The sequence below is a fragment of the Eptatretus burgeri genome, chromosome 14 (assembly GCF_056783735.1).
Source record: "Eptatretus burgeri isolate ZD-2024b chromosome 14, Ebu_testis_v1, whole genome shotgun sequence".
NCBI classification, from domain to species: domain Eukaryota; kingdom Metazoa; phylum Chordata; class Myxini; order Myxiniformes; family Myxinidae; genus Eptatretus; species Eptatretus burgeri.
Window position 1 is genome coordinate 44,916,548 of NC_140974.1, and position 18,299 is coordinate 44,934,846.

General features: G+C 44.6%; 1 protein-coding gene across 4 annotated transcripts in view; it reads left to right on the plus strand.

Moving 5' to 3' along the window:
- LOC147013069 (G protein-signaling modulator 2-like) overlaps positions 1 to 18,299 on the plus strand; it is a 115,798-nt gene that overhangs the window by 59,264 nt on the left and 38,235 nt on the right. For all 4 annotated transcript variants that reach the window (XM_085854585.1, XM_085854588.1, XM_085854587.1 and 1 more), the window contains 2 exons: positions 15,207 to 15,354; positions 16,426 to 16,505. In XM_085854585.1, coding sequence (XP_085710711.1) covers positions 15,207 to 15,354; positions 16,426 to 16,505 — 228 coding nt within the window. The remainder of the gene's footprint in view (positions 1 to 15,206; positions 15,355 to 16,425; positions 16,506 to 18,299) is intronic.

Below are 18,299 nucleotides of genomic sequence, written 5' to 3' on the forward strand. Positions count from 1 at the left end.
GTGACTATTTCTGGATGGCTGGAGGGCTTGGCCTGTAGAATGGGCAGTGCTTATGACACACAGATATGAACTCGGCTTTACATATTAGATAGCTGGAGTGTAATAATGGAGCACCCACCTGAAATAATCTTTCGCACAATGTGACGATCAACACTACTGGTCACAAGAAGGACCGATTCACCATCATGCTCGCCTGCACTACGGACGGTGACAAGTTTCCCATGTAAATCGTGTTGAAGGGGAAGACAATGCCCAAAGACAAGTTTCCAGCCGGTGTCATTGTTGAAGCGCAGCAGAAGGGGTGGATAGATGAGGGACTGGTCCAGGATTGGATGCACACGGTCTGGAGTAGTAGGCTGGATGGCAGTCTCTCCTGCCGACGGAGCATGCTAGTCCTTGATGCGTTCAGTTGTCACAAGAACGACGACGCCAAAGTGCTGCTCCATCGGACCAGCACCGATCTCGTCATCATCCATGGCGGGATGACATCGCTCCTGCAGCACTCGTTGTGTCCATCAACAAGCCATTCAAAGATGGGCTACATTGCTGCTGATCCGACTGGATAATGAGTGGGGAGAAGACCTACACCAAGAGTAGGAGAATGAGAAATGTCGAACGTCGGAGGAGATACCATCGGACATCATCAAGCAAGGCATTTCTGAAATGCTGCATCTCCACCAACATGGACAGCACAGAGGACGACATTTTGGAGGAGGAGGCTGCAAATGGCGGAGACTTTATCTAACCTGATTACGTGCCGTCTTCGACGAGGAAAGCATTGACGAGGATGTCCTCGGGTTTAGCTGAAAAGCTTCATCAAACTCAAACGGCCCTTTTCAGGGCCTCAAATCCACAAGAAATAAGTATGATACCGATATGAATCCCTTTTCCTTTTTCTAGTAATAAAATAAAATAAAAAAATCCTCTTTATAATGTTAAAAAAATAGAAAGAAAAACAAAAACTTCTTGGTATCCTCTCCTCTCCTCTCTTCAACTTCTTAGAAACGAGAATAAGACTGTTAGCGGACAAAATTAAGCGGACATGGGAGTAAGTATGTTGATACCTCTGTCTCTTTGTTCCGTACAAAGTTAATGTACAAACATATTTAGATCAGAAAATAAAATGATCAATATATTAATTTATTTTGAGAGTGAAAAACATCGGTGCACCAGAAAGGTTTACACCAGAAAAGTTATTATTATTATTATTATATTTTTTATTGAGGGTGAAAAATGGGTGTGGTTAATACACGCAGTTTATACACCGGAAAATACGGCAATCGTAATACCTTTTGATTTCCTCCAATAAACACCCCCCCCCCCAACCCTCCAATAAACACACCAGGATGGTTATTGTGTTTAAGCAAAAAATTACTGCCAATTTATACCTTTTTAATATGTGTAGGCCGATCTATTACTTAAAGGAATGCTGTCCGTCCGTCCTTCCGTGTGTCCATCACACTTTATTCTAAAGGGTTTCTATTGTTATAAATAATAAAAATAGGACCATGGGTCCTGAAGCTCACCTGGATCAGGAGCAATAGTCAATGGCATCATAACATCAAAATTTTGTTCGTGCGCAGAATCTGGTCACGTGATTGGTTGAATATAAGCCCTCTCAATGCTGATTACAGCGATACGTTTGGCGAGCCCATAAGCTAATGTCGGAAGACAGGATGCCCATTTCAACGTACATCGGAGGGACAACGCACATGTCGGTGATTCACTCAGTCTGAAACACCAGGATGACATTTTATAGCTGGACCAAGATTCAAACCCAGGCTAGACAGTTTAAAGGCAAGGATACATACCTCAAGATCATCCTGTCAGCTGAGGTCATGTAAATAAAATCTGCTGATATGTCTGGGCAGTGTAAAATGAAATAGGGCATACAATAATTATCTTTAAAAGAGTGAAAAATGTATTTTGTAGCCATTTGACCTCATGTCCAGCAGTGGTGTGTGTGTGTGTGTGTGTGTGTGTGTGTTTGTGTTTGTGTTTGTGTTTGTGTTTGTGTTTGTGTTTGTGTGTCCAAAACTCCAAAAGCATGAAACTTTGCAAGCATACTAAGGGAACTCCAAGGAAGTGCATTAGTGAAAATTGGGTGTTTTGGTTAAATAAAACACCCCTTTTGAAGATAATTAACAGCCTTATTTAATTATATCCATTATCAGGCGATCATCGGCTACCTCACTCTATATGGTAGCCGAGGATGTGCGCTTAAGGTGTTTCCTGGGTTACCTCGCTGGAGTCTGAAGCCTCCATGTGTTTTGGCTTGCTCAACTCATGCATTGACTCGAAACAAGTTGCAACGCTTTATTAACTTTTTTTAAATACACTTTCTTCACTCGTATTATCGAATGCCTGTTCATCAGAGCTACGGATCGCTGGGTACATTGTAATGCTTATAAACTTCTGGAGATGCCAGCATTTGTGGCTTTATGTCATTTCCGCATATGAATAACCATCGAGAATTTCTTAAACTAAGCCGAATTACAAAATTTATGCTCCAGATTTGAACTTAGCAGCAGTTCCGACTGCTACAAAAGTGGTCATTTGTCTAATTTAGACATGGTTTGGACATTCGAACATCGCTATCGCTTGCCAATCATTTCACTAGAGTGCTTGCTTGAGTGCTTAAGGCGCTTGCTGAGTGCCGCACAGTGGATGGTGGTACAGTTCGTGTCCCGATTGGGATGTACAGTCAGCAGTTGCTACAAGGTAGAGGTGCATATATGGATATATTTGGATCTGTAATTTAGGGACTCTCTGCGGGTGTGTGTATATACCTGCATGCTGGATTATGCGGGCACCATGGCAACAAGGTTTCATCTCGTATCTTGGACGTTTTAACTTTTAACCTCAGCAGTGTATGAGCGATCACATTTTTCTTTGTCCTCGTGAATGTTTCCAAAGCAATTGGTTATTTTATATGACTCTGTGTGTTTTACAAAGGTTATTAATGGTTTATCATTGTGAGTTTCAAAGTAAAATACATTTGATAACACCCGATTTCCGAGCTGTTCGCCGTATTAACATGTTTTCTCAATTAGAGCCAAATTGTGTGTGTGTGTGTGTGTGTGTGTGTGTGTGTGTGTGTGTGTGTGTGTGTGTGTGTGTGTGTGTGTGTGTGTGTGTGTGTGTGTGTGTGTGTGTGTGCGTGTGTGTGTGCGTGTGCGTGTGCGTGCGTGCGTGCGTGCGCGTCGTTGATTGGTATCTACATATGTAGGTTTCAGTATGTGGAATGGAGTCCTCCCACGGTGCGCTCAAAGTACCACGGACCAACCGTGAAGTTTTCTGTTTTCAAAGTTTTGTGCTGAGTGTTCTCTTCAGGATCGTCACTGAGCCCGCCAGCTTCCAACTGTAGTTCGTTTGTTGTAATATTCCCAGGGATGGCTTTTAATATCACCATTCCCATAGCTCCAAGTATCACTGGTACAATTTTGGAATTCTTCAGCTTCCAGGATCTTTTCACTTCATTCTTGAGGTCTTGGTATTCGGTCATTTTCTTGATTTCTGCATCGTTAGTCCAAAATTGCTGATATTAAAATCTCAATTAGCAATGCCTTCTTCTCCTTTTTGTACCCAAGTTTGACATCTGATCGCAATGCTTTGTTTTCGATGTTCACACTCGATGGGATCATTAGTTTTGACGTGAGCGATACTTCCATGTTTTCAGTGATTGCTTTTGGTTCATGTTCCCACAAATTTTCTGGAAATAGGACATCAAAGTTTTTGCAGATGTGCCAGCGGATTACATTATAAACTCTGTTGTGTCGTGTGTACAGCTGTTTTGATATGAGTTTTTACTTTATTTTATTTTTTGTGTGTTTGGTCATTAAGCATAACATACCATTCTCTTTGTTAACCCATCCTCCACCCCAAGCCCTCTCTCCCCCTCTCTTTCTGTCCCCTCCTTGCTTCCCCCTCCTAATAAAATGCAGCACACTCCGTGTGTGTGTGTGTGTGTGTGTGTGTGTGTGTGTGTGTGTGTGTGTGTGTGTGTGTGTGTGTGTGTGTGTGTGTGTGTGTGTGTGTGTGTGTGTGTGTGACGTGCGCGTGTCTCTCTCTCCCTCTCCCTCTCCCTCTCCCTCGAATGAAAATTGGGTGTTTAGTTTAATTCATGCACCCCTTTTGAAGATAATTAAAAGCCTTATATAATTATCCTTGGTCAGCCCTCTGTCAGCTTGCTATGGGTTTAATTCGCCATATTTTTGGCTTGCTCAACAATGCCTTGACTTTGAACAGGCCGCAACAGTTTCTTCACGATAAAGTGCTCGCAAAAAATTTTTTTCTCCATTTTACTCACTCATTAACGAATGCCTCATCTTCATAGCTATGAATCGCTAGATACATTACAATGTATTAAAAAATGCCCAAAGATGCCAATGTTTGTGCTTTTATTTCATTTCCGCACATGCGATAACCTCTATCATCTCACCTGGAGTGTCAAACACCAAGAGTGTCAAGCAATATCCGAATTAGACAATTTTTTGTTAGCAGTCAGAACTGCTCTTCAGGTCAATTCGGCATTTGAAATTTTGAAATTCAATTCAGGTTAAGAGATTCTAGAGTTTATTGCATTTCAGCTTCAATGAATTTGCATCTGCCCTCTCCCCCCCCCATTCCCCACGTCCCTCCCCTCCCCCCCACCCAAGACAACCAGCAAAAATAAAACACCTCTATTCATTAACTGGGGTCACGGTGATTCTATGTAGCAATCGCTGATTCTTTGATTTGAGATGTAGTTGGCCCAGAACTGTAGGAGTAGTAGCGCGACAAACAAATACACAAACACCGATTCCTGACTTATAGTGAGGATAAGGGAACAAAGGGGAAAGTGATTGAATTTAACATTCCATCTTTATTTACTTTTAACAATGTTCTTAACAAACAGGTACTAGCTGTTTCAACCAGGCAATCTAGCCCATTTTTTCACTTGATCGGGAACAAATTGCAACAGAATTTTTTTTAGCACATTGCATTTATATGAGGTCCCCAGAACACCATACTAAAAGTCCGAAGACATCCCTGTTGCGGAAATACGTCTAATTTGCATAAATCCAATATGGCGGCTAATTTTCAATATTGTGCCATATCTTTGCTCACAGATGACATATTTGAGTGATTTAAACTTCTAGAATGGGTATTTTGGATATAAGGATGCATTTAGCATACTTTTAAACTTCCCTGGAACAAACCAGGACTTCCCTGGAACAAACCAGGACTTCCCTGGAACAAATAAGTTTAAACTTAAACTTCCCTTCCCTTCGCAGGGCAGCTCACCGGATGACGGGATTGGGGCAAAGCCTTCGGGACCCCCAATCTTTGATGATAGGAGGGAAACCATGGGGTAACATCCCTGGGTCAGATTGCGGGAGAGTGTGTCGGAGTGGTGCTGAGGTGTCGTCCACCAGACGGCGGTCTCCTTGGGTTAACCTGAGGCGGTCCCTTCGGGTGGGTGCCTGGAATGTCCTATCCCTAAGAGAGGATGATCACCTGTCTCTGTTATCATCTGAGCTCAAGCGTTTGGACATTGGGATTGCAGCTCTCTCTGAGGTTCAGAGACCGGATTGCGGCGAGATAATTGTGGGTGGTTACACCTACTATTGGTCTGGTCGCTCTGATGGTTACCATACCCAAGGAGTTGCTGTAGCTGTGTCCAATAAGCTGACCCCAATGATAATTGAGGTAACAGCGGTCAACGAGCGTATTATGAGATTAAGGATTCGTCGCTCCTTAGGTGTCATTTCCCTGGACTCTGTTTATGCTCCGACTGAGGCGAGTGATCTCATCGTGAAGGATGCATTCTACGCCACGCTCGAGTCTGTGGTTGATCAGTGCCCCAGACGAGATACATTTCTAGTCTTGGGGGATTTCAATGCATCGACTGGAACTGATAGGGATAGTTATGAGATGTGTGTTGGTCCCCATTGGTCAGGAACTATGAACCAGAATAGCACTAAGTTCGTTGACTTTGCAAGAAGTCATGGACTTAGGGTGGCTGGTTCATGGTTTCAGCGCCCACAAGCTCATCGCTGGACTTGGTATTCCAACGCTGGTGGTGCGACAATGGAGATTGACCATGTCCTCATTGACGCTCGCTGGAGGATGATCCAGAACTGCAGGGTCTACCGGAGTGCTCAGTTCCTCAATACTGACCACATGCTTGTTGTAGCAACTCTAAAGCTGCACCTTAAATCCTGGAGAATGGTACCATCCCAGCCGAGGCTGGATGTTGGCAAGCTCAGGGATGAGAGAGTAGCTGAGGAGTTTGCGAACAGGCTGAGTGGATACTTGGGGGCTCTGGGTGCTTTGGGGGGTCCTGAAGAGTTGTGCAGTGCCTTCAAGACCACCGTCCTTGATGCTGCCAGTGGATGTCTTGGAACTCACCGCAGGGCAAAGAAGAATTTTGTCTCTCAAGGGACACTGGATACCATTGACCAGAGTCGCAGGGCCAGGCTGATTGGCAGAGCTGAGCTGTTCAGGGAGCTGAGGCGTAAAACTGTACGTGCACTGAGGGTGGACAAGGAGGCCTATGTGCGAGGAATCTGTGAGGGGGTAGAGCATCACCTCTGGACAGGTGATTCTCGTCCCGCTTACAGGGGAATTCGCGCATTGCGTTTATCCAAGCCCATCCCTCGGAGCACTGCAGTTAGAGCAGAGAGTGGTAGGCTCTTGACAGAGGAGTCTGAAGTGAAGGCCCGCTGGGCCAGTTACTTTGAGCGGTTGTACCGGGCTGATCCCCCAGCTGTCGAGTTGGACGTCAAGGGTGTTACAATCCCTGTTGCTGACCCTCGAATCAAGTGTGGTCCACCTTCGCTTGTGGAAACACGGGCTGTGGTGAACCGGTTGAAACGGGGCAAAGCTCCAGGGATCTGTGGCATCCATGCTGAACTTCTCAAGGCTGGTGGAAATGCTGCACTCGTGTCGTTGGATGCAGTTTTGTGCTCTGCCTGGAACACAGGCATCATCCCAACTGATTGGAAAGGGGCTTTGTTGTTCCTCTCTGGAAAGGGAAGGGTGATCGCCAAGACTGCAACAACTACCGAGGGGTGACGCTGCTCTCAGTGCCGGGCAAGATGTTTGCTCGGATAATTCTTGATAGGGTTCGCCACCATCTGCTTGAGCACCAGCGTCCAGAGCAGTCAGGCTTTACACCAAAGAGGTCAACGATTGACCGTATCCTTGCTCTTCGTGTCCTCACTGAACGCAGACGAGAGTTTCGGCAGGGACTGCTTGCAGCCTATGTTAATCTCTGTAAAGCGTTCGATTCAGTGAATCGGGATGTCCTCTGGAGGATTCTTGGTCTTCGTGGGGTGCCACCAAAACTGATCGATCTGATGTCTGAACTCTACTCTGGTACTGACAGTGCTGTGAAGTGTGGTGGTACCATCTCTGACTTATTTCCAGTTGTTACTGGAGTTCGTCAGGGGTGTGTACTGGCTCCCATACTTTTCAGCACTTGTATGGACTGGATTTTAGGGGGGATGTCGGAGAGATCAAGCTGCGGTGCATCGTTTGGGAATGTCAAGATCTCGGACCTTGATTTTGCAGATGATTCAGTCATCTTTGCGGAGACTTTAGATATCTTTTTGGGGGCCCTCGAGGTGCTGAATGACAAGTCGGAGCCGCTGGGATTACGGGTTTCTTGGGTCAAAACTAAGATCCAGGATTTCGGTGACATCTTGGATGCTGCTGTCCTGTCTGTGTCTGTTTGTGGTGAGGATGTTGAGGTCGTGGAGAGATTCACTTACCTTGGCAGTGATATTCATGTCTCTGCTGGCTGTAAGTCAGAGGTCAATAGACGTCTGGGTCGGGCCTGGGGAGTCATGGATTCACTGGATCATGGGGTGTGGCGCTGCCGGAACCTGTGCGGGAGGATGAAAGTCCGAGTCTTCAGGTCCTTGGTACTTCCAGTCTTGCTCTATGGATGCGAGACTTGGACTCTGACCAAGGATCTGAGATGGAGACTTAATTCCTTTGGTACCAGGTCTCTTCGGAGAATCCTTGGCTATCGCTGGTCGGATTTTGTGTCCAACGAGCGGTTGCTGAGAGAGACTCGGATGAGATTTGTTACCTGCATAGTCCGTGAGCGTCAGTTGCGGCTGTATGGACATGTGGCTCGTTTTCCTGACGCTGATCCTGCTCACCAGATTCTCTCAGCGGGGGAGTCTCGTGAGTGGAGGAGGCCAGTGGGCCGACCACGTGCCTCGTGGTTGCAGCAGGTTGACCATCATCTCAAGGAGATGGGGATGGGCCTGGCATCTGCCTGTGGGATGGCCAGACAGAGGCCCCTGGAGTACCGGCGGAAAGTGGACGCAGCGACTCGCTGTTCTGGCACATGCTCCCATACCTGACCTGACCTGACCTGGAACAAAATCTAATTTGCATAAATCCAATATGGCCACCAAATATCAATATCTTGCCATATCTTTGCTCTCAGATGATGTATTTTGTGATTTAAATTTCTATAATGAGATCTTTGGATCCAAGGATCTATTTGTAATACTTAAAATTTTCATGGGATGCATGTAGGACACACGCTATATGCAAAGTCTGCATATGTATACCTGCAAATGATGCTTAATCTGCCAGAAAGTCATCCAGATGTCCATCAGCAATTTGAGAAAGGATACCATGTGGTGAGGCGCAGTGATAGGTACTGGGCAGGACTATCCACAGATCTCACAATTGAGCAAGTGCTGATGAGAAGTATAAAGACACATGGAGGCCTGACAAGAGGAAAAGGAATGACAGAAACTCAGCGTTTGGTGTGGGTCCTTTCCATGCCAGCATGTGCAAATATCAACGAGGCCATGCAGAAGCTCAGTGGCATCTCATTTGAAACCAGTGACCAGCACAAAGACCTGTCAAAAGCTAGACAAGCTCGAGATGTCAATGACACCCTTGATCTTATCAGCTATCTCAGGGAGAGAGATCCATTCGCACGGAATCCGTCCCTGTTTAACATTGCAAATGGCATGACAGCCCAGGAAGGAGTCAACGTTAAAAGATCAAGAATGGTTGGAGAAAAGATTCTCGCATCCATGGTTGGGAGATCTGTAGAAGAGTTCACCTTCCGGAAATGTGATCGAGCAGTGACACAATTCAAGATCAACTGTCAAGATCAAAGGAGAATCTGTGAAGGTAGATCCACAGTTGATCTTCCAGAGACTGGTAACCATTGGGGAGCGCTGTGAAGATCTACAGTCACTCTTCAAATATGAACTGTGTAGTTACCCCCCAGCATTGCTTGAATCTTCCTTCCTTCCCCTGCAGGCCAATAAGGCTGTCCTTGCCGATGTTCTCTGGAAGACCATGCAAGGGGAGCAACGAGAACCAATTGGAAATGTCCAGTATATTGTCGATGGTGGTGCGCTACTTCATCGTCTTCCATGGCCAAGAGGTTCCACATATGAGAGTGTCACTCAGCTTTATGTCACATATGTTACACATAAATATGGGGCTGCTACCATTATCTTTGATGGATACCAAGACGGTCCAACAACAAAAGATGCCACGCACATGAGAAGGACAGGGGCTTGTTCAGGCATGACGGTAAACTTCACTGGTGCAATGGTTATACAGTCCAAGAAGGAGGAATTCTTGAAAATGTGACAAACAAACAGCGATTTATTGTTTATCTTAGTGACAAACTAGAGCGAGCTGGGTGTAATATAGATCATGCAAAGCATGATGCTGATGTGCTCATTGTCCAAACAGCTGTTGCATCTGCTAGAATCAAAGACACTGTCCTGACAGGGGATGACACTGACTTGCTCATCCTCCTACTGCATCATGCTGAACTGGATGCACATGACTTGTTCCTGGCCCCAGAGCCCAGGCAATCAGCAAAAAAGACCAGGATATGGTGCATAAAGCAGTCTAAGGAATTTCTTGGTCCTGATGTTTGTGACCATGTGTTATTTATCCATGCAATCCTTGGCTGCGATACAACTTCTCACCTGTTTGGATTGGGAAAGGGTTTAGCAGTAAGGAAGATCAAGAGTGTTGCGCTGTTCTGTCAGCAAGTTAAGGTGTTCAGCCAAGAAGGACATGTGGCAAAACAGGACATTATTGCAGCAGGAGAAAAAGCACTTGTGTCATTATATGGTGGTGCCAAAAGAAGAAAGACTGGACACTTTACGATGCAGGCGATTTTGTGAGAAGGTTTCCAAGAGCACATCTCATGTAGAACCTCAAACTCTACCCCCAACCTCAGCAGCTGCAAAGTATCACAGCCTCCGTGTATATTATCAGATGATGGAGTGGAAAGGAAGAAGCATCAATATGAAGCCGGAAGAGTGGAGATGGCACATGGTGGATGGACAATGTTTGCCAATACAAACTGACCAGCTTGCAGCCCCATCAAAACTACTGGATGTCATCTGCTGTAATTGTAAAACAGACTGTAATACAAAGAGGTGCACATGCAGAAAGTATAGTCTGCATTGCAGTGCTGTTTGTGGACAATGCCGTGGGACAAGTTGTGCCAACTCACAGCTACCAGATTTCACTGATGACGATAATGATGACCTTGATGGGCATCTTCAGTAGGGTATTAATATGCCTGCAATGAAACACTAGCCAAAGAAGTGACTGTCATAAATTTAATCACAAAATATCGATATTTGGTGGCCATATTGGATTTATGCAAATGAGATTTTGTTCCAGGGAGGTTTAAAAGTATGCTAAATGCATCCTTATATACAAAATACCCATTCTCAAAGTTGAAATCACCCAAATGTCATCTGTGAGCAAAGATATGGCACAATATTGATAATTGGCCGCAATATTGGATTTTTGCAAATTAGACGTATTTCCACAACAGGGATTTCTTAGGACACAACACCATACCTGTTGTGGGGACGTCATAGAAATGCATTGTGCTAAAAAAAAAATTCTGTTGCAATTTGTTCCTGATCAAACCTTATTTTGCCTGGACTATACAGGAACAATGTTGGCATGATGGGCCAAATGGTTTTATCATGCGCTAAAGTTCCCTGTGTAACTTTGAGAATGGGAAGAAATGGGGAGAGCAGGACAGAGAGTTGTGGGTTGGGGTGCATGGAGTTAGAAGAGGGAGATCGAGACATTGGGGAGGGGGTTGAGGACTTGGGGTTGGGAAGAGGGTTGAGTACTTGAGGTTTGGGGTGGTTGAGGACTTGAAGAAGAAAAGGGGAGAGGATGACAGAGTTGGGTTGAGGGAGGGGGGAACAGAGTTGGGATCGAGGGGTTTAAGGCTTTTGAGTTGGATGGGTTAGTTGAGGACTTTGGGTTTGGAGGGGTTTGAGGATTTGAAGAAAGGGCTGGGAGTTATATAGGGTTAGGAGTTGGGGGGGGGGCACAGAGTTTGGGTGTGGTGTTGGGGTGGGCAGAGAAAGGACAGAGTTGGAAGGGGGGGAGGGTGTGGTTGAGGACCTGGGATTGTGGTCTTAAAGGATAGGAGGAGGAAGGCGGAGGAGCTCCTTGTGAGCCAACGACCATCCATATCTCGTGCCCAACTGTGTCTGTGGATGTCCTCCTGCAGTTGGGTTACTTTTTTAGGAGGTTGGTGGCAGGACTTGCACTCCGGTTTAAAGTTTAAAAGTAGAGTTATTTTCAGTTTTGGTGTGAGTTGTCTCGGCACCCACCTTGCAGACACTTTGCGGAAACCCAGCACGTTGTGAATGATATGGTGTGCTGAACCATGGCTAATGTTCAATTCGGAGACCACATCGTCCAGCGTAATGCGTCGATTTTCCCTTAGCACGTGCTCAACTCCTGCGACCATTTCTGGTGTGTCGGCTGTGTGAGGCCGGCCCGAGCAAGCAGCGTCTACCGCACTGGACACTCCACTTTTATACTTCCTGTCCCAGTCGTACACCTGCTGCAGTGATAAACATGCGTCACCAAATTGCATTTTCATTCTGTGATGGATTTCACTTGGATTCACACCCTCACTTCCCAAGAAACGGATGACAGAATGTTGCTCTCCTCTGATGCATGCTTCTGAGGGAGCCACCATCTTGGAACTGCTCTACTGATGTCATACACTCAATGTTGCCAGATCTTAATCAGGCAAAACATGACTCTTACCCATAGATATAAAATGTCATCTTCAATGATACACATTGCATTCTCGAATTGATATCGCCATTTTAAGGTTACTTATTGACTGCCCCTCATAGCAAGGACAATGAAAGAAAGGGGAAAGTGATTGTGAATTTGACATTTCATTTTTATTTGCTTTTAACATTGTTCTTAAATGGGGCAGGAACAATGCAGGCATGATAGGGCCGAATGGCCTTTTCATGCACCAAAGTTCCCTGTGTATCTTTGTGTAACATTAAGAACAGGAAGAAATAGGTAGGGGAGGACAGAGTTGGGAGTGAGGGTGCATGGAGCTTGAAGAGGGAGATTGAGACATTGGGAAAGAGAGGGATTGAGGATTTGGTGTTGGAAGGAGTGTTAAGTACTTGTGGTTTGGGGCAGTTGAGGACTTGAAGAAGAAAGGGGGAGGGACTGACAGAATTGGCTTGGGGGAGGAGGGGCAGAGAGTGGACAGTGATGGGATTGATGGGGTTTCAGGTTTTTTTAGGGGGGGGGCGGAGTTGAGGACATTGGGTTGGGAGTGTGTTTGAGAATTTGAAGAAAAGGGAGGGGAGCACAGAGTTTGGGTGTGGTGGGGGGTAGAGAGAGAGGACAGTTTGGAGGGGGTTGAGGACTTGGGATTGTGTGTGTGTGTGTGTGTGTGTGTGTGTGTGTGTGTGTGTGTGTGTGTGTGTGTGTGTGTGTGTGTGTGTGTGTGTGTGTGTGTGTGTGTGTGTGTGTGTGTTGGGGGGGGGGGAGGAGCAGGAGAAGGATTAGGGACCTGACGTCACATTTTACCTTATGCATAATTCCCATGGGTCCCAGATAGTCCCATTGGGTCTTTTGGGTTGTCTAGGTATTTTGGGTTCTTCTGGTCTTTTAGGTCCTCGGAGTGTTTTGGATCCCCTGGGTCTTTGGTGTCCTCATGATTTTGGGTCCAGTGGGTCTTTTGTATCCTTGAGGTCTTTTAGGCCTCTGGGTCTTTTGTGTCCTCTCGATCCTTGGGGTCTTTTGGGTCCTTTGGGTATTTTACATCTTTGGGGTTCTTGGGTTCTTTTCAGTACTCGGGGTCTCTTGAGTGTTTTGGTTCCTCAGGGTCTTTTAGGTCTTTTGGGTCTTCAGCATCTTTCGTGCCTTCTGGGTCTTTTCGGTCTTTGGGGTATTTTGGGTATTCATGGTCTTTAGCGGCCTTTGGGGTATTTAAGGGTCTTTGAGATCTTTTCAGTCTTTTTGATCTTTTTGGTCTTTGGGGTCTTTTCGGTCTTTGGGGTCTTTTTGATCTTTTCGGTATTTTGGGCCGTTAAAGACCCAAAATACCCCGTCCGTCAGTTTGTGAATATGCCGATTAATCACGTCCTGTTTGAACGTTAATTCCTTCAGACCCAAAAGTCGAGGAGGACCCTGATGACCCAAAAGTAACCGAGGACCCAAGAAAACCCTGAAGACCCAAAAGTCACCGAGGACCCAAAAGTCTCCGAGGACCCAAAAGACCCTTCAGACCCCTTAGACCTTAACACCACCAGTTTAGACCCTTGACCATTTAGACCATTCGGACCTTTTAATATCACAAATAAATTTCAAATAAACATATTGCCAATATTCCATCCATCCACTGTACCATACACTGTACAGTGTTGGTGCTGCCAAAGCAGTCTCCTGGGCTATTGGGCACATTCCTGGACGGGTCGCCATTCTGACACAGGATACTCGAATGGCTCAGTCTTCCCAGCAAGCTGATACTCACTTTGCCGACCTCAGAAGGATGACAGGCTGAGTCGACCCCACCTGGTAGTAATTAAACGGCCAGGAGGGATTTGAACTCAGGACCCTAGAATCCCAAGCTCGTCACCCTAACCATTAAGCCAACACAAGGCATATCACAAATATTGCAAGTACATTTGTAGACAAATGTTTGAATTATGATTGGTATAAGTCATGACAACACAGCAAATCTGTGATGTCAATCTCTGCAACGACGTGTGGATAGGCGAGCGTAGCGAGCCGATCCACGCTAGTTCTTTTATTAAAATTGAAATATATACTTAAACACTGTGTGGGGAATCATGTTCTATGAACTCTCTAGTTATTATTATTAATCATGCCTGATACAGAGCGTCGATTCTGCCAAAGTAGTTACTTGGCGAGCTTTGCAATCCGAGATCGGTTGCCATTTTGATGCAACATACTTAAATTAAAATGAATGACTGGCATTTCATCATGGTGCTGGTGATAGCTCACCTACTTTTTTTGCGAACGACATCCACAAAAGGACGTAGGATCTGCTAGCCCACATTGATGTACTGAGGGAGCTTATTAAATGGGTTGATGCAAAGCCGTAAAAAAAAAAAAAACATTTGGAAAAACAGAGAGCACCCAGACTGTTGGGTTGGTTACTATTAATCAAATGGTTGATTTAAGTTTTGGTGACAGTCACCTGTTTATTGGCTTCACATTTACATATTTCACACAACAATCAAGAATCGGCTTGGAACAGTGGAAAAGAGATAAGTTTTCAGTACTTGTCATGTGACTCTTGTTTGAATACTGCAGGGATAACCAAAGTATGAAAGCATGAGAACATTAAAATGAAATGAAGAAATGGTGGAAGCAATGAAATGTTGACCTGTTCCAGAAATAATGGATGCCATGAGGTTGAACATAATGAAAGGTTGAACATAATGCCTTAAATGGACACCAGGAACAATTTTGACTTGAAATCTAACGAGTCCATGCAGACACAACCTGGTGATGACTAAGAACTCTGAGAGTGAAGTTGCAATTGTAATTGAGGAGAGCACCTGGCCAAAACCTTTCAAAGGCATGACCAGAAAATGTGAAATTATATACCATAATTTGCCTCTGAATTCCAAATGAAGATTTAAGTTTACAGCCTTATTATGGCTTTATACCTCCTCCATGGAAACCTGATTTCTGCATTTTCCACTGATTAGTGAGATTTATTGGGGGTAATGAATGGCGTACCAACTGCGCTGTTGCTGCTTGCTGCCATTTTTCTTTCTGCCCCTTGCTTTTACCTTTCACTACTCCTGCCAAGTTGAACTTGCCATTTTGTCTCGTTTTCTGCCATGTTTGTAAATGGGGCTCTGGCCTTGCTGCTTTTCTGGCCGCAGGTGGGAGATCGGAATGGGGAACTAACAGCACGGATCAACTTGACCGAGCTTCAGGGACAGCTTGGTCCCGAGGGAGTAGTGCAAGGACCTGAAGGAGTCTCTGTGGATGCTCATAGACCTGATGGGGATGAGGGCAGCAGGCCTGCAGGCATGCATCTTAATCATCTTCCAATATTTCTTCATTTTGTGCTTTTAAATGCTAAAGATCATGTTTTCTTTATTTCGATATTTATCAGTTTTGCTATATCCTCATTTTTTTTTGTTTGCTTTCTCAGTATATTTTGCTTGTACCAATATTGGGTGAAATAATGCAATTTTTCTGCTGAGTAATTATTCAACCTTTCTGAAGGATTTATACTTCCCAGTACATATACCCTTCCTTTAGCATACAGCACATGGCTGCTGGTAATATAATCTTTGCAGGGAGCACAGCTGTACTACTGATGCAATGCCCTCTGTTGGTTCGAGTATAAATTTGTAATTTTCTAGAGTGCTGAAGACACTGTAGCTTGCTTACTCTTCACTCAGGACACCGTAGGATTTTTAGCATCTATTAACTGATGCTGACAGATGGGACTCCCAGTTTAACATCCATCAGAGGGATGGATGGCACACACATTGATGAATCAAGGATGACAGTTTATAGTTGGGCCGAGATATGAACCCAAGCGAGACAGCTCAGAGTTAAGTTTGCTTACCTCTACACTATCCTACTTGCCCCCAAGCACAGATGAGATGGTTAGATAAAGTAAGCATGTTGTCCTGGCATTATAATGTGAGTTTCAAGGTTTATTTCCTTCAGAAATCCAACAGTTATCTCTGTTCGTTTATGCATGCACATCATATTGCTTGCTTAGCAACACTAAAGAGTATAAAGCTGTTTCATCTTGTTGCTTTTGCATATGAGCTTTATGTACACAATGCATGGATGAGGAAAATCAAATATAACTTTGGTACAGTCAGTTTAATTTGTGGTGTTGAGAGTCAAAGAATAGAGCTTTGGAAGCAAAAAGTAAGAAATCTTCCCACTATAGTACTTGAATTGACAGTGGCATGGTCTTGATTTATCTGCTGTACCGGCAGCACCGATGACAAACAAGCAAATAAGGAATCATCCCACAATTGTCTGGAGATCGACAGTGCAGGGTTTTGATTATCTGCTGTAGTGCCAGCACTTGTGTCAAACAAGCCAGTCAGCACTCCATGCCGTTGTGTGCAGGAGTTCGACACGGCTTGCGCAGACGCCATGAAATGGAAAACCTGGAGCCCATTCCACTTACCCCTGAGAAAGTAGGAAAGGTGAGTGTAACCTTCATGCTCATGTTCCTGTACAAATTCCTGCCCACTGCCCCCCCCACTGACTGCCACCACCCCCATCACTCCTTTCACACTTGTCTTTCTTTCCATCCACCCTTCCTATTGCTTTTGTTTGCAATGCCTCCTCAGGCACAATCTCCTTCTGATGCTTATTCCGGTAGCATTTTGTGTTGACAGAACTCACCTCTGTGGAATAAGGGCAAAGAAGAAAAAATAATTTGTTGCTTATGGGAGGAAAGATTGTTGCAGGTTGTCCGTTATTTTTATTTTTCAATGGTGGAACACAATGCTTAACCGCTAACTATTGGATTTTGATGTGATTTAAATAGACATGTTTGCACAGAACATCACTGCTTCAAACATAAGGTTTGATGATGCCGAGCAATGCAACCGGAATTGAGTGGGTGTAAGGGGGGAGGGTAGAGGTTGTGTATGTGTGCTTGCTTGCTAATTAGGACTGTGTTGGGGTGGGGGTAGCTAATTGTGTCTTCCAACATGCTGAGGTACCTTATTTATAATCACATTGATGGAATACCAAGATTGCAAAAGTGACTGAGAAGTGAGATTCCTAGATCGGTTGTGCTGTTGTTGCTGTGCTACACCTAATTGTAGCTGTGGGAGAGTGTAAGAAAAATGTTCTTGCATTGGTAACAGATATATGACATGGTTTGTGGTGCTTCAATCTTACCAAGACCGACAATCTTTCCATGCTTTTTGGCATAACTTTGGAAGCTCCGTTTTACCTTTTACGTTCACTCAAAACTCCCTGTGCAGGCAGTATTTCTTTGCCAAAATAGCAATCGCTTCACTTGTGTTGGGCGGATGTTAAGTTGAACATACATGAAGCAATTTGGCAATCCAAAGGTCTAAGTTGATATATCTGTACCCGGTCTTTGTGGGAGGTAAAACCCCAGCCGTAGTGGAAGATATTGCTTTGCTTGACAAGGTCAGAACCTAAATCTATATTCTGTAAATTCACACATTGCTATGTCAAAAAGACAAGAAAAATCTGCTAATTGCATGACAATGGGAAATTTGCCCTTTTCCTGATTATTATCTTGTTTAAAGGGTTCTTATCTTTCTTGTTTATAATGATGCAAAATGAAACGGAAGACCAAGAAGTAACCCGAAGAAGTAAAGAGCAAAGATGGAGTCATCCGGAGGAACCTGGATAGCATTCGGGTTTCAGCCACTGCTCAACAACCCTCAAACCCATCCAGGTGCAGCCAAGTGAGCCTTACAGAGAATTTACTGCAAGAATTCACTTTTCCTTCGAGAGATAGTTAATGAAAGAGAGGAATATCAAGATGAAAGAGAAGAAAAAGCAAGACTTAGAGTGAATAAAGAGAATTATAATAAATAAGTAAATAAAAATTAGAAAGAAATGTGAAAAGAACAAAGATGGTCGGGAAGAACCTGGACAGATGTATTTCAACAGTTGCTTCCCAGGCTCAAACGCAGCAACGAGCACAAGCAACCAGAGGTCCATCAGTGGAGAAACACAGTCCACACAGCATCAGGATATGGTACAAGCATAATGAAACAGAAGAACAAGAAGGAACCCGAAGAAGAAAAGAGCAAATATGGAGTCATCAGGAGGAACTTGGATAGCATTCGGGTTTCAGCCGTGACTCCACAACGCTCAAACCCATCCAGGTGCAGCCAAGTGAGCCTTACAGAGAATTTACTGCAAGAATTCACTTTTCCTTCGAGAGATAGTTAATGAAAGAGAGGAATATCAAGATGAAAGAGAAGAAAAAGCAAGACTTAGAGTGA